The sequence below is a fragment of the Antrostomus carolinensis genome, unplaced genomic scaffold (assembly GCF_000700745.2).
Source record: "Antrostomus carolinensis isolate BGI_N321 unplaced genomic scaffold, ASM70074v2 scaffold44527, whole genome shotgun sequence".
NCBI lineage: Eukaryota > Metazoa > Chordata > Aves > Caprimulgiformes > Caprimulgidae > Antrostomus > Antrostomus carolinensis.
In genome coordinates, this window is record NW_010327492.1 from 13,386 (window position 1) to 27,426 (window position 14,041).

The 14,041-nt window shown below is 40.5% G+C and overlaps 1 protein-coding gene across 1 annotated transcript in view; it reads right to left on the bottom strand.

The window, feature by feature from the left end:
- The window catches only part of RAD51C (RAD51 paralog C), a gene marked incomplete at its 5' end in the record, with an annotated part of 17,351 nt that extends 4,352 nt beyond the window's left edge, over positions 1-12,999 (bottom strand). The window contains 6 exons of the mRNA XM_010171916.2: positions 2,134-2,194; positions 5,760-5,826; positions 8,118-8,249; positions 11,000-11,133; positions 12,315-12,481; positions 12,741-12,999. Of these exons, the coding sequence (XP_010170218.1) occupies positions 2,134-2,194; positions 5,760-5,826; positions 8,118-8,249; positions 11,000-11,133; positions 12,315-12,481; positions 12,741-12,999 (820 nt within the window). The remainder of the gene's footprint in view (positions 1-2,133; positions 2,195-5,759; positions 5,827-8,117; positions 8,250-10,999; positions 11,134-12,314; positions 12,482-12,740) is intronic.
- Positions 13,000-14,041: the final 1,042 nt, after the last annotated feature.

Here is a 14,041-nt window from a genome sequence, read left to right on the forward strand (position 1 = left end):
CAAAGTTGGGAGATACCCTCAAGAATTCAAATACTTCTAGAGAGGTTTTTTTCTAGAGATTCCACAAGTCTGAAAATATAACCTAGTGGATGGAGAATATGTTCTATTTCTCATCCTGACCTTGCCACTGACATACAGCATAACCTTGAGAAAATAATTTCTCTTGTATTCCTCCTCTAACACTTCCTTGACTTTGTGCATTTAGACTCCAAGCAATTCATCTTGATTTGTGCTTATATAGCACCTAGCCCAATAATATGCTTGGACAATATAGACAGGAGACTGCAAAGCAGCTCAAAACCCAGGGGTTTTCCAACCAGTCCCAGGGCTGCTCACCTGCACCGTGCCCACCTTCCCCAAACTTACACTTATGTAAAGCCAATACAGAAAGTGTTCTGCTCTCTGTATCAAGACACCCTGCCAAGGATCCTGTTAATTATTTCGTGGGGTTTTTTTCCTCCCTGAGGTGCCATTCTATTAGAAAGCACGTAATTACAGCCTGAGGAACACTGCCACTTCACATTAGCTACACAGGGAATTCCTCAGAACATTTAAGTGGTGGGTTGTACTTTACAAAATAGCCTAAATCTGAAGCTGCAGAAGCCATGCTTTTACAAACGTTCAGCTGTAGCTCTGCTGCAGGCCTCTGACTCAACAGGATCCTTCCTCACAGCAGTGAGAACCCTTATAATTAAGCTCTGACATTTTCAGTAGCAGAGAGAAAGAAAAAGACAGGTATCATATTGGGCCAAAACACAATTAAAAAAATAACTTTTTTTAAAAAGGCAAATGGATTCTCAAATGGTCACAAGAACAACAAAACCACGATGGATCATCAGGTAGAGGTAGTTCATGTAAAAATGCAACAGAATTTAGCCAGTTCTGCTTCTTACAGACAGGCAGTTGTAATGGGAATTGCTGTGCTTCTGCAGGCCCTGCTCCATATTAGCTGCATATTTAGAACAGTAAATAAAACATGTTTGTCTATTTTTGGCTTGCTTTCTGGAACCTGTATCTACAACCTTCCTCGCTGTGTTGCAGGAGAAAAAAAGTTCTTTACTTTTGATATATGAAATTAACTTTTGTTCACTCTGCAATCATTATGTTGATGCAACTTCTCTCTTATAAAGCCTGTTAATTAATCAGTGATGTTCATTTAATTCCAAATTAAACAGCCTGCTGTAATCATTCTGCATTGCCCTCTAACTTAGAATTAAAAAAAAAAAACTCCACAAGACAGTGTCACTGCATTTCTCTTTCAAGTTTAACAAGCAGAACTATGCACAACAACATTCCAGCAGCATTTTTGTTCGCTGTTTGCAGAAGATTAGGGAGTTGAAGCAAGGCTTCTTAATCTCAAATTGCTGCATTGTGATACTACATACAAGACAAATTTAACTGACCAGGAAAGAGAAGTGAGCTTGCAATATAGCAAAGAGGGGAAAAAAGAACCAGGAAACAGAAAAGATCTCATTTTGCAACAGTCAGAACTTCATAGTGTTTTTAGAAGGACCATCCTCATTCCATTTGGCTTCTAAAATAATCTGCTATAGCAGATTAATAAATGCAGCTCACTTTCTACCTCTGCAGGTCTCTTCATGAGGTATCTGCAGAGCTGTCCAGTTTTGCAGAACCATCCTGCTGCACTGAAAAGCAGAAAGGTCCAATGGCTGTAACTGGGGCTCAGGGGTCAGTATGGTCTGTCCTCCTGAGAATCTCTGTCTAGGTGGAAAGCCTTCTCTGGTATCTTTGGGTTTGTACTGACTGGGGCCTAAAAACTAAAGCAAAGAAATTCTCCTTCCTTACAAAATGCAGATAGATCCTAAATTCTTGTGTGTGAGCAACTGGCCACTAGGATATTGTATTTTGAGGAGACATGGCATCTTGTCAGAAAAAAAGTAGAGCACTGCAGCAAGCTGACCATGGTGAGAAGGAGCTTGATAGTTCAGCCCACACTGTCTTAGGCTGAACTAGAAAGCTCTTCTTGAACCTCAGCAGCCTGGGACATGGCAGACCAAGGCCAAAAATCAAATTCAAATCCCTGCTTGGTCACTAGGGTCAGTCTGAGAAAGATTCCCAATGTCACACTTGTCAGTGTTATTATCCACCTTACTGGCCGACATTTTCACTTACCTCTGACTGTTGTCCCAGTGAAAGATTAAACGGACAGTAGCGGCATGTCCCCAGCTTTCTCCTGGGTGACACAAAATGACAGGCCATTTTATTTATCTCTTATAAAAGCAGTATCATCAGTAAACTGAACTGAAATTAGACCAGTCTTCCAAAAAAACCCTCACGATTAAAACATATATACCTTCCTTGTAGAAATGAATCACATCTTTTTCATGTGTGCAAGGATTTCACAACTACTTTATCAAATATACTGAGGCAATTAATAACCTCTGTCCTCACAGTGTGTTTTATAGAAAGCTTGATGCAAGACTTCTATATTTGTAGAAAGATATTATATATACCTAATAAAGGACAGATACTAGACAAATCTTGAAAACAGAGGGAGCATGAAGAAAAGACTTTTCTAATTACAACCGAAGAAATCTAGTGAGTATGTCTAAATCCTACTTCAAAATTGCAATATTCTGTCTCTCAGGCATAATTACGAGCAAACATCGCTCCCTTTGGGATACAACCTTGGGGAGAAAGTCAATGATTATTAAAGTATTAAGGGCCCCTGAAGCAGTCTTCTGCTTCTGACAGCAAAATGCAAAAGAACACAACTGAAAACAAGGGGCAGGGTGGAAAGAGAGAAGGAAGTTTGGATTGCTATCCTATTTCAGCAGAAACAGTCTTACTGTTGTAGTTCACACCTGAGCACGAGCTCAATCAATTTATAGACAGTTTTATTGGGTGTTTTCCTCTGTTTATCCCAGGAGACAGTTGGTAGTCCAAAGATAGATTGCATTTTAAAACAGTCATTTTGGTGAAGCGCTGCAAGCCTCAAATATTCACCTGTACACAGCCCTGTAGCTTCTGAATCACCTGCTGGTCTCCATCATGTCACCAGCCCCACATGCCCCACGTGCTCTGGTGTTCATTATGGCACAGAGAAGAAGAAAAACTCAATTCAACTGTAATGAAGACCTAGACCCTCTAGGCATCTTGCCAGACCTTGCTCCACTGTATCTAAGTTGAGATTAAAGATTTTGGCTATCAGATACAGTCCTGAGTCAGAGATCAAAGCACATTTTACAGCGGGTACAAATTCTGCACCAGAATGCTTCCATCTGTATTGAATATGAGAGAAAAATGCTACTGTAAAATGAGATATTTCTGAGTTAAACTCGCTGTAGATTAATATTTGACCTCCTTTCTAAATATATCCAGTAGAAATGTCTAGGAACACCCAGCTCAGCTATTACTAGTAGGAAAGAAAGCTGTCCCCTTCATAAAGCTCTTAACTTAATACCTTGCAGGCTCTGTGCTTTTTTTTTTCATAATTAAGAACTTTCCTTCCGCTAGGAAGCTGAGTAAGAGTTTAGAGATTAATGCTATTGTGAAATCTTAGAAAAGGCTGTTTCTAAGGCTTACCAATCAAGGGGGAAAAAACCTATTTAGGGGAGGTAATAGGATTGATTTTACTTGGGGTTTTGCTGCTGACCCCTCCATCAGTAGTGCCTTTGGCTACAACCAACCATGGAGGAGTAGGAGCTTCTTTAGTCTTTACGATTAAACTGTTTGAAATAGCATCCCTTCAGAGTGGGTCATAAAAACCACCTTCTAATCCACCAGCTCAATACTTGCACTGAGTCTATGGAATAAATTCACATTTTTGTACCATTCTGAAATGCTCAACTTGAGATATCGCTGTTTAGGGTGAGGGGAATATCTCTTAGCTCAAGTATTTTACCAACTGGTACAAACATTCATTTTTGCAGGAGTACCCACTACTCAGTTTAACAATACGATGTGGTTACACACACATTCTGCTGAGAGTCACAATCAGTTTATGGTCAATATGAGGTTATGTCAAATTAAATGTTTGTAAAAGAAAATATGTGCAAGATAATACACTGTATCTTTGAATTCTAACCTCCTCTGAATGGCTCCACACTCTTTACTGTCCCTATGACTCAATAAACACAACAGCTCTCAAACAACGCTGGCTATGAAAAAAAGACAGCATCTATTAGCTTTATTTGAGTTTGTAGCCAGAAAGGCTGCCAAAAATAATACACCAGAGAGCAAGAGGCAAAAATGACAAAAAGGGTCAGAATCCGGAAGCTGAGTCTTTATCTGCATGCACAGCTCAAGATTCCACATTCCTCACATTCTCGAAGGAGATGGTCTGTATTTGTTCATTTTATCTTACATCTGTGTCAAATGGTTCAATGCCTGTACAGACACTGAGAATATCTTTGCCTTTGTACTGTCCCCATCTTCTCCCACCCCTCCAGAACAAGAGAATCATTACTCAGTTCACAGAAAATGAAGCTGAGGACAGAAAATTTGTGCCCTTTACGTGCATCGTAAAATTATATAAAGTTACAACCTGAATTAAGATTTAAACACTGAACTTTTTCTTAATTTATCAAAATCTCTACTTCAGAAGAACTGCTCTGTTTTCCCCTGTGACTGCAGCAGAAGAGTCTATATGAGGCACTCTGCCCATTAAAGGGCAACATTGAGTAGCCCGTAAAAAAACACTTAAACTCACTTTGGGCAGGTTGTAGTTGAGGATCCAACATAGAACTTCCCTCTACATCACAACTGTAGAGAGAAACAGCTAGAGAGTTCCAGCTGTGCAGCAAATACATGACACCTCTGCAAATAATTAAGGGAATGTGTGCAAATGTAATGGCAAAACAGAACAACTCAAACTGTTTTGGAGAGGCACTGAATATTTCTCAGGGAATTTAGGAAACTGCAGCGTAGTTTGAGGTGTGCAACCATTAAGCTGTGTTCTTCTATCAGGGCTTTAACCTGTTCATCACCACATTTCTGCTAGAGGTTTACTGCCCCCAGGCTCATCCCTATTTTTTTTGTATGATCATTCATCAGCCAATTTCAGTTTAAATTACTTGATTTATCAGAGGTTTACTTATTATTTAAATAACTCAAGTTTACCTGGACCACTTTTGGCAGAAATGGATTGAGAGAGGATCATATAAACAGCTCAGCCAGCATACAGGATGCAGCAGTGACCTCCAGCAGAGGTAGTGGCCTCCTTAGCTGACACAGCTGCAGCTGGAATAGAGGTAACTCCACAGCCTGAGATCCTCAGGGAAAGGCTGCAACACATTAGCTGCACATCTAAAAACCTAGTTACTCAGAGAGTTCTTAATATCTAGTGCTACCACATAAAGGGTGATTCAGTCATCTTAAGGAATACAGATACATCTAATATCAAGTTTAGCATTAAAAATTTTGGTTTAAAAAGGAAAAAAAAAATCCAACAACACTCTCAATCTGTGAGTTTCTGCAATCTGAAAATGTCATGACTTTTAAAAATATTTGTAATCCCTTTTCAAAAATCTAACCAGGCTTCTAATCTGCACACCATGTTTGAGTTTAGAATAAAATTTGATAGTTGCTAAGTATAATCACAAGGCTGACATAGATAAGCACTACTGTAGAGTTCCACAATGCTAGCAGATCCAGATGGGTCTAATATTTTCACCATGGATTCTGCTACAATGCAGAAATTCAGCAAATAATTTTATTTTCTTTGTACATGATGCCAAAAGAAAGTCAGTCATATATTTGAATTAATTCAATTTTCAATTCACGATCTAAACACCTACCTAAAGCAGGTACCAATGTGGACTGGCTTTGTCCAATCCTTGTTGTCATTTGGTTTGTCAAAACTACCTAAAAGAAGAAACAAACAAGAAAATCTCCAGAAAAGAAGCATCCTGGTGGGAGGCAAGAGAAGGGTTTTTCAAAAAGCTTTTACCAATAAAGTAATTACTCAGGCAAAACTCTTGCCAACTGTAATGAAGCTTCCATGTTAAGAAGAAAAAACTGTAGAGTTGCCTCATCTTTTCTCAATAGTCAAAACAAAATAAGAGAACTCTGCAAAACACATTGTCACTTTGCATAGAAGGTAGATTTCTTTCATTCAAGACTTTGAAGAAGCTTAAAATTTTCCCTTCCCAAGGGATGCAAACTCTCCACAACTTGTGTATTCCTCCATATTTGTACTAAATACTGCTTGGATCTGTATTTAGGTGCATGACTTGTACTAGCCCTCTAAAAAGAGATAGATGTCAATCACTGTGGCATAAATGAACTTGGTGGTGCTGCTCAAAGCACACAAAAGCTTAGTGATTAACAGAATTTCTGCACCTTGTAGTCTAAAAATGCGCAAGTGGGTACAATACAAAGCAGAATGAAAGTGAACAGACAGAGCGGGGGAGTGTTTTCGCAGCACAAATCACTCGTAGGAGGTTCACAGACAGTCTAGGTTAGATCCCTGGTAGAAGTGGGGGTGGGTGAGACAGAAAAGAGCCAGGAATATTAATTGCAAACTTCATTAAATATGAAAAATAAAGAATTGTACCTATCTTAAACCCCAGGGGTTTTCACTGTTTGATGTGCTTGTATGATTCTTGCTTGAACAATTAGAAAAGTGTGCTAGAGAAAGCAATTTTACTGAGCACACAGGGCACACACCAAACCACTTACATAGCTGAAAGCCCCAAGACGTATATTGCGTATTTTAGAGAAGTAACTCATCATATATGGATGATAACAGCTTCAAATAGGCTCCCCATCTCACTGCTGGAGAAGGGCTGCTCCAGGCATCCTGGCACAACCCTCTGAGTTCAGCTTCAGAAACTAAAGGAACTTACTTCCCACCATGCTGGAGCATTCAGACTGCCCAGCTTTGCTGCCCGACAAGCACTCTCTGGCACGCAAGCTGAATTTAGACTGCTTGCAAACAACATGGAACTAACTCAAAAACTAACAAGAGGGCCACTCTGAGCTAAATAATTTCCGAAGCTCTGTGATTGATCACTTCTTTAGCAAGTGTTTGTTCAGCAAGCGTTTGTACTAAACTGCTCACTTGTTCAACAGAAGTAAGTTATATATGTTTCCCTTGCTCAAAGAAAAAATGGACTATACAATGAGAACTGCTCCTGTTCAAGGTCACCAGGTACCCAGTTTATAAGTGAAAGCACTCAGTAAACTGAAGGCTGTGTAAATCAAGCAGTCATATAACATTCATCTTCCTTGGTGCCCGCACCAGCAGGAAGAAGCTTCATCATTCACGTCAGGGCAAGAGAGAGAGAGAGGATATGCTTTCAGCAAGGAGCCCAACCGCCCAGCCCAGGCAGAATGCAGAGCTGTGCTCTTTCCCCTCCTGCAGCTATCAGAGGAAGCACAAGGGGAGGCTTATTTTTAGCAATTTGGAACAAAAGCCAATTGCGCAAGAGAGTTGCAGATGACAAGGTTGCAAGTCACCTGGAAACAGTTACAGGGACAAGCACCATTTTGAGACTGTGTAAGCTCTAATTCCTGAACAATGCTTTTCTGTGCTGTAAGACTTGCCAAAACAACTTCTGGAACAGATGTAGCTTCTGAGTGCCATCTGCTGGCTACTCGGCCACAGATTTGCTGGCCTCCATATTGGCGTAAATGACGTAGAAACAATGTCCAGGAAGGAAGCAATGGGTTTTGGTGGATGCCAGAACAGCAAGCCAAACTAGCAGATAAAGTGCTTTTCCTCCCTAAGAATAGTTCCTTCGCTAAAGCAGTAGTTTATTTTTAAACAAAGAGTGGAAAATTATGTTGGAGGTGCTAAATGTATTTTAATGCACATGCTTTGTAGGTAAAAGTCACCAAAGGAGCAGTCCAACTAAGTCATTAAAGAAGATGATATGAAACAGTGTGACAAATTGATAGGCTACCATTTAATTAAGATACATGGGATGCTTTTAATGCACATTCTACTTATTTTGGCAAGTCTAGAAATTTTCTGCCTAAACAGTTTTGTCTGTGCAATCCATTTATATTTACTAACCAAACCGGCAAACAGGAACGTAGAGGCCATTTATTCTGCAATTTACAGACAATGGCAAATCACATTTGTTTAATTCTTTGTAAGGTATTTATTCCAAAGTAGCATCTTTTGCCATTTAAACCTGTGGCAAACTCACCGCCGATTTATGATCGTTTGCCAGAATGATCAGCTGTTGTGCCAAACCGTTCAAAAGCCTCGTGCGAAGCGAGAGGTCCTCGAAGTCGTGGCGAAAAGGAAATGCAATGCCATCAATCACCACCAGTCGGACCTAAATGCAGAAGAAAAGGAAAAACTACCATTACTGTCCTACATACACGTGATAAAAAGCAGTAAGATCTCTTTTTAAATGCACTGGAATGTTTTCTATAAGGTGATGACAATCTTATTTCTAATCAGATGTGCGTGACAGGATAACACCTATTCTTGCTCTATATATATCGGAGACAATCAGCACCCCACAGGAATGCAGAATAAAGAGCCCCAAGCTCCCAACACACTAGTGCAGTAGCTAAGTGCAGTACTGCATTATGCACAGACACGAGCTCACACCATCGCTGCACGAGCTTAAACCAAATGCTGCACTAAGCCCTCCCATCCGTTAGCTCAGCACAGAGCTACTCTTCTGAGTGTTTCCAGTTTCAGAGCTCGCTCACTTACAGCTACCTGACTTATCTCTGCAGCACCTGGTACAGAATACAAAATAACAAAGCTGGACTTAAAGCTTTGCAGGAAAGAAGCTGGAGAAAAAAAAAAAATCATTAAACATCAGAATTGTACTTCAATCAACTCTCCACAAACACTAATTTATTTCACCTTCTCTCTCAAAAAATAAAACCCAGACCAAAACTAGAATTACATGCTGACTGCAGTCACTATTAAAATAACTCATCTGATTCTCAGGGTCATTATCAGTGATCTATCTTAGAAAAATGGATTTTAACAGATGCTTAAAGATATTCCAGACAGACACTGTGCAACGGAGCTGAGTATCTTGCCTGAAGATGTTTGCTTTGCTGAATTATTTCTTTTGTAGCAATCATTAGCTGAAGCTACAGCTACGCTGCTGCTGGCTCATCACCCTCAAGACACTATATAAACATTAGTCTGAGATTTTGATTTATTCTGACTTCATTTGTTGTAGCTGTTTTGATGACCCAAGTTTGTCTGAAATACAGAAGGGAGATGGATAGTCTTACAGCGTCTGCATGTTCAGATGCCACTCACATCCTAACTATCTACAGGTTCTTGCATTAATGCACAAGATAACAAATGGAAAACAACACAAGAAAAGTGATTTTCTGTATTATTGATTTAACTCATTACTGGGAAGTCACTTTGTGACTGGAACATAAAAGCCAGCAGCAAACATCACTCTGTGAAATGGCCCTGGGCCTCCAAGTGAAAAAAAAAAATCTTAATTTGAAAAAGGAGATGAAATAGAATTTGAAAAATAAGATATTCTTCTGTTTTCTCATTTTTCCTCCTCCCTGCAAATTCTTTTCTATGCATAATTTTTTGACTTTAAGAACAGTCAGTTTAACAGTATAAACATGACTCATGCTAGCAAGGAACGTATACGTAGTTACATAACTTGCCTATCGGATTAATATGTCCAGGTAGGATCCAATTTAGTTTCTTTTCTCCCAGTTACAAGTGTTATCAAATAGCAAACAAGTGGACTTAAAAGTATTCAAAAGGAGGCTCTGTAAAGCTTGGTAACACATGCCTTCTTCATGGCAGTTTGTCTCTACTAGAGCTTAAAGAATCAGGTTTATTATAACAAGAATATTTTCTAACATAGTCTTTTTCATACCATTGGTCTTTCTCATTTTATTAACAAGGCCTCACACTAATTCATATTCCCAAAGGACACTCTCTACAACTGTGTATCTCTCAAAAAAAGCCTAAAACCTGGAGGTTTCCTGTGGTCCCAGTCTCAGCTCCAGGTCTGCATGTAGGGATCAGACTAATTTCAATGAGAGCTGGATTGCACTGAGCAATCTGTCGAGTCACTTAGAGCCTGTCCAAGGAATCACCGGAAGGTCTTACAGTTCTCCTGCAACCTTCAGTATTTCAGGCTCCAGGCCAAGCTCAGATAATCAGCACAGATGGCACCAGAGAACTGCAGCCCAATGTAACTGTGCTAATGAAGCCATGTACTTTCCACAAGAGCAAACACAACAGGGCACCGTTAGTACCTGGCAGAGAAAGGGAAATACCAGAGCACACTAAGCAGAAGTAAGACTCCCATCTGCGCTTTCAAGAACATAACAGCTTCCAAAAATGGAAATGATATTCAAAAGACAATCTAACCAAACAACACTGATTTGTGCTCTATTAGAATGAGGCACAAGTCATCCTCCCTGAATCCTGTTAGGGAGTGATCTGCTGTACAGAATCTAGAAATCTGGAAGGGAGGTGGTGAAAGTCTGCCTTACAGTAGCATTTCATCAAGACACCGGGTACTAGGAAACTTTTTGGCTGTAGTCCACCCAAGAGTCAAGCTGTAGGCTCTGGTTGCTTGTAGCAACAGAAGATGTATTGGAAAGAAGAAGAGTCACTTTCTGGATGCCAAGATGGTGCAGGATGCTTCTGGAGCTCAGTGAGTCTTCTAGGACAAAAAAAAATGGCACTAAGCCTTTCTGATCCCCCTGCCTCATGGTCATCACATGCACATCTGGCTCAGAGACTCTTTTGTAAAGCAGTTTCATGATGATTCAGAACTCAATGCTCATAGAAATGTAACATGTGGCAACATAGATCCAGTATCATCGCCTCAAAGTGGAGATTCAGGATTATGGCAGCAGTGGCAGCAAAAGCAAATTACTCTCAAGAGACAAAACAAACGAGCAAGTGAGCTTTACATTTGTACTCTGGCATCAGCCAATACGTTACTGTCAAGCTGATGAGGTACTGAGGTGTTACTCTTGTTACTCTTATTATACCAGATCAGTATCCCTGAAAATCTTTACTGTGAAGATGAGTCATATCTTTTGGAATGTCTGCAAGAATCCTTACCTTTGAATGCTCTGAAAGAAAGTCTGGGAGGAGGTAGACCTGTGCAAGAAGCTCCACGTAGTCACGGCAACGGAAGTAATATATGTGAGAAAGGATATTTTCAAGAGAGAAAGTCTCCAAAGCTTTTACATGATCTGAGAACAAATAAACAGATGAGTAAATGAGTCAGAAGTCTGTATTAAAGCATATTGCTACTTTCCTCATTCTACCAAACTATGCCTTCCACATATAGCAACAGCAAAACTCCCAGAAACAAACAGTCAAGGTAAAGAGTGTGGGAAACATACCTTCCATCTGGCTTAGAAGTCAAGAAGGTGGTGAGCAGCTGCTCTCTCAGCATTTGCACATAGACACACCGGAGCCTCCAAGGGAGTGCTCAAAAAATGAAAAATTTATTTCCAAAAAAAGAACTTTTCCAGTAAATCATTTTCAAGCCAGAACACCACCAGAGGACAACAGTGACTATTAATCATCCATTGTTTAATGTACAGGCAGTAGCTCATTTAATATGGTGTCCTTTTACCTCAGTTCAAACAGAAGTTTGTTGCAGAAAATGCTCTAAGAGTAATATAAAAATTGTGTCTGATTTACAGAATAAAACTCTTTATTGAGTGCAACTTGGCTGTATTGACCTTAGGAATGAGCTGAATTCCAGCTACAGGTTTACAATATGGGGATCCAGCAGCTTTTAGAAATTCTGACTTTTCTCTTTCCCCAGCTGCTCTTCCTGCCCCTGCATTGCAGCACATTATCCTTCACTTTTTCTGACAGAGTTGTGTTTGGGTTTTGCTGTAAATTTGATCATTAAAGTGATCTATGTTAAACAAACAAAAAAATACCCAACACATACCTAAAAAAAACCACAAATCATCATGTAAAAAAAATATTTATTGTTAAAGCAGTAGTTAAAAACTACTTTACGGTGAGGGTGACAGAGCACTGGAACAGGCTGCCCAGGGAGGGTGTGGGGTCTCCTTCTCTGGAGACATTCAAGACCCACCTGGACGCCTTCCTGTGTGATCTCATTGAGGTTCCTGCTCTGGCAGGGGGATTGGACTGGATGAACTTTCGAGGTCCCTTCCAATCCCCAACATTCTGTGATTCTGTGATTAAAGCAGATCAGCTGAGGCTGCAGCATGGCTCCACACAGCAGTTCGGGGTATAACACATACAGATGGAAATGGAAAGCTGGCAGCAAGAACTCCTTGAGCCAGCAGTGCCACTGAAACCCTCAAACTGAAACTGCAGCCTAAGAAACACTCATTTTGCTCAGGTCCTGGCCTACTGGGCAGAAAGAAACAACTTTGCAACGTACCTTCTTCTTGATGAGCTTCAGCAATAAGCTGGCAATGCTGCACACAGGCAGTGGCAATATCCACTACTCTGTCTACCATAAAACTTCCTTCGGTATCAATGAACACGGCTTCTCCAGCTACGCCTCCAAAACATTCTGGGATCTGCACATCCACCGCCAACTGCATACTGCCATGGGAAAGGGAAAAAGAGAGAAATATTTATATCACAAAGCTCTCCCCTCCCAACTCACTCCTAAAATGACATTTCTGCTGAGGAACACAAAGAACAGGCAGCAGTATGGCTGTTATCATGATTATATTTATAATGCTGTAGAAGAATCAGAGATTGATTCATGCCAGTCAACAAAAATGAACTCTCTTCATAGTTAAATTAAACAAAGAAAAGTGATTCTCAGTTGCACAAAAGTAAACTAAAAATAAAATACCATAGCTGTGTTTTCCCAACACCAGGAGCTCCACAGATCTCGGTGATTTTTGTTAGTTGCACACCACCTCCCAAAATATTGTCCAATGCTGAACAAAAAGTGATGATGAAGCCCTGGGCTTGTTCTTCTTCCAGAAGTTCCAGTGCTGTGCACTTTCTGGTGGCACCTGATCCCCCAGCAGTTCTTGCTGCATCCCCGGGACATTGCTGCCTCACAACCTGTAACACTTCCAGTGCCTCTTCTTTGGAGATTCCAATTTCTAGAAGAGTCAAAGCCACGAAACACCACCTTATTTCTATAAACTATGATTTATTTAAAGTATGAAGATATAGTTCAACTTGTTTGACGGAACCTGGTTGTTCTACAGTGTAACACAAAAATATGACTCCTTTGAGTGTACTGATACACAAAGCTTGCCAACACCTGTGGAACTAACAACGTGATCTTCAAAGGAACCAAGAGCAATGATGCCCTGTATCCAGAACTCAGGTGACAGCAAGTGATATACAAATAAAAAACATATCAAAACTGCTGTTTATAGACGTGCAGATCTGGCAGAGCTATTCACTGATAAGCACTGAATGTGCTACCATGTTAATTTAATTTTAAGCAAATAAGGTCCCATAAAAGAAGTCAGGTTGCAGACTCGTAAGTGACAGTGACACCAACTGATCGTACTCTGAATTCTCAGAGTATTGCAGGGTTGAGCACCTCACACGTTATGTTTAGATCTGAAAGACAGACTGAGTAGCAGAAATGAGACACCCACCGATATCTCTGTCTATCTGCATACACACATATCTGTCAGGATCCAGCGACTTCACTTTGATCTTCAAGGCAGAACTTGGAGATCCCCAAATTATCACAGATAAAACTACTGATGGTCAAAATCCCGATGCGCTGCTTACAACGGCTGTGCAAATTCTTTTAGCTTATTGAAAAGGGCAATTTTCTGACTTCACAGAGGTTTATTCTGATTAAAGCAGATACAGTTGGGGATAGAAAGGGAACTAAAGCGACAGGATCCTCTGGTTGTTCCTTTCCCGTATCCCACTTACATCTCTCACTCGGTGTAAGGATCTTTTACCACAATCCTGGTGGTTTTGGTTTGTTTGGTTTTTTTTTTCCTTTGCTCAGGCACCTGCGAGTCAGTAAATATTCACTTTGCCCATCTCTCTGGACTCACCGGAGGTCTCGGTGGGATTCCTCAGGGCAGCTGCCCCGAGCTGAGCGCGGCAGGGCGGATCGAGTCCCGCATCTGCCCGAGCTGCTCACCCGCACCAACCGCTTCAAGGAGCGAA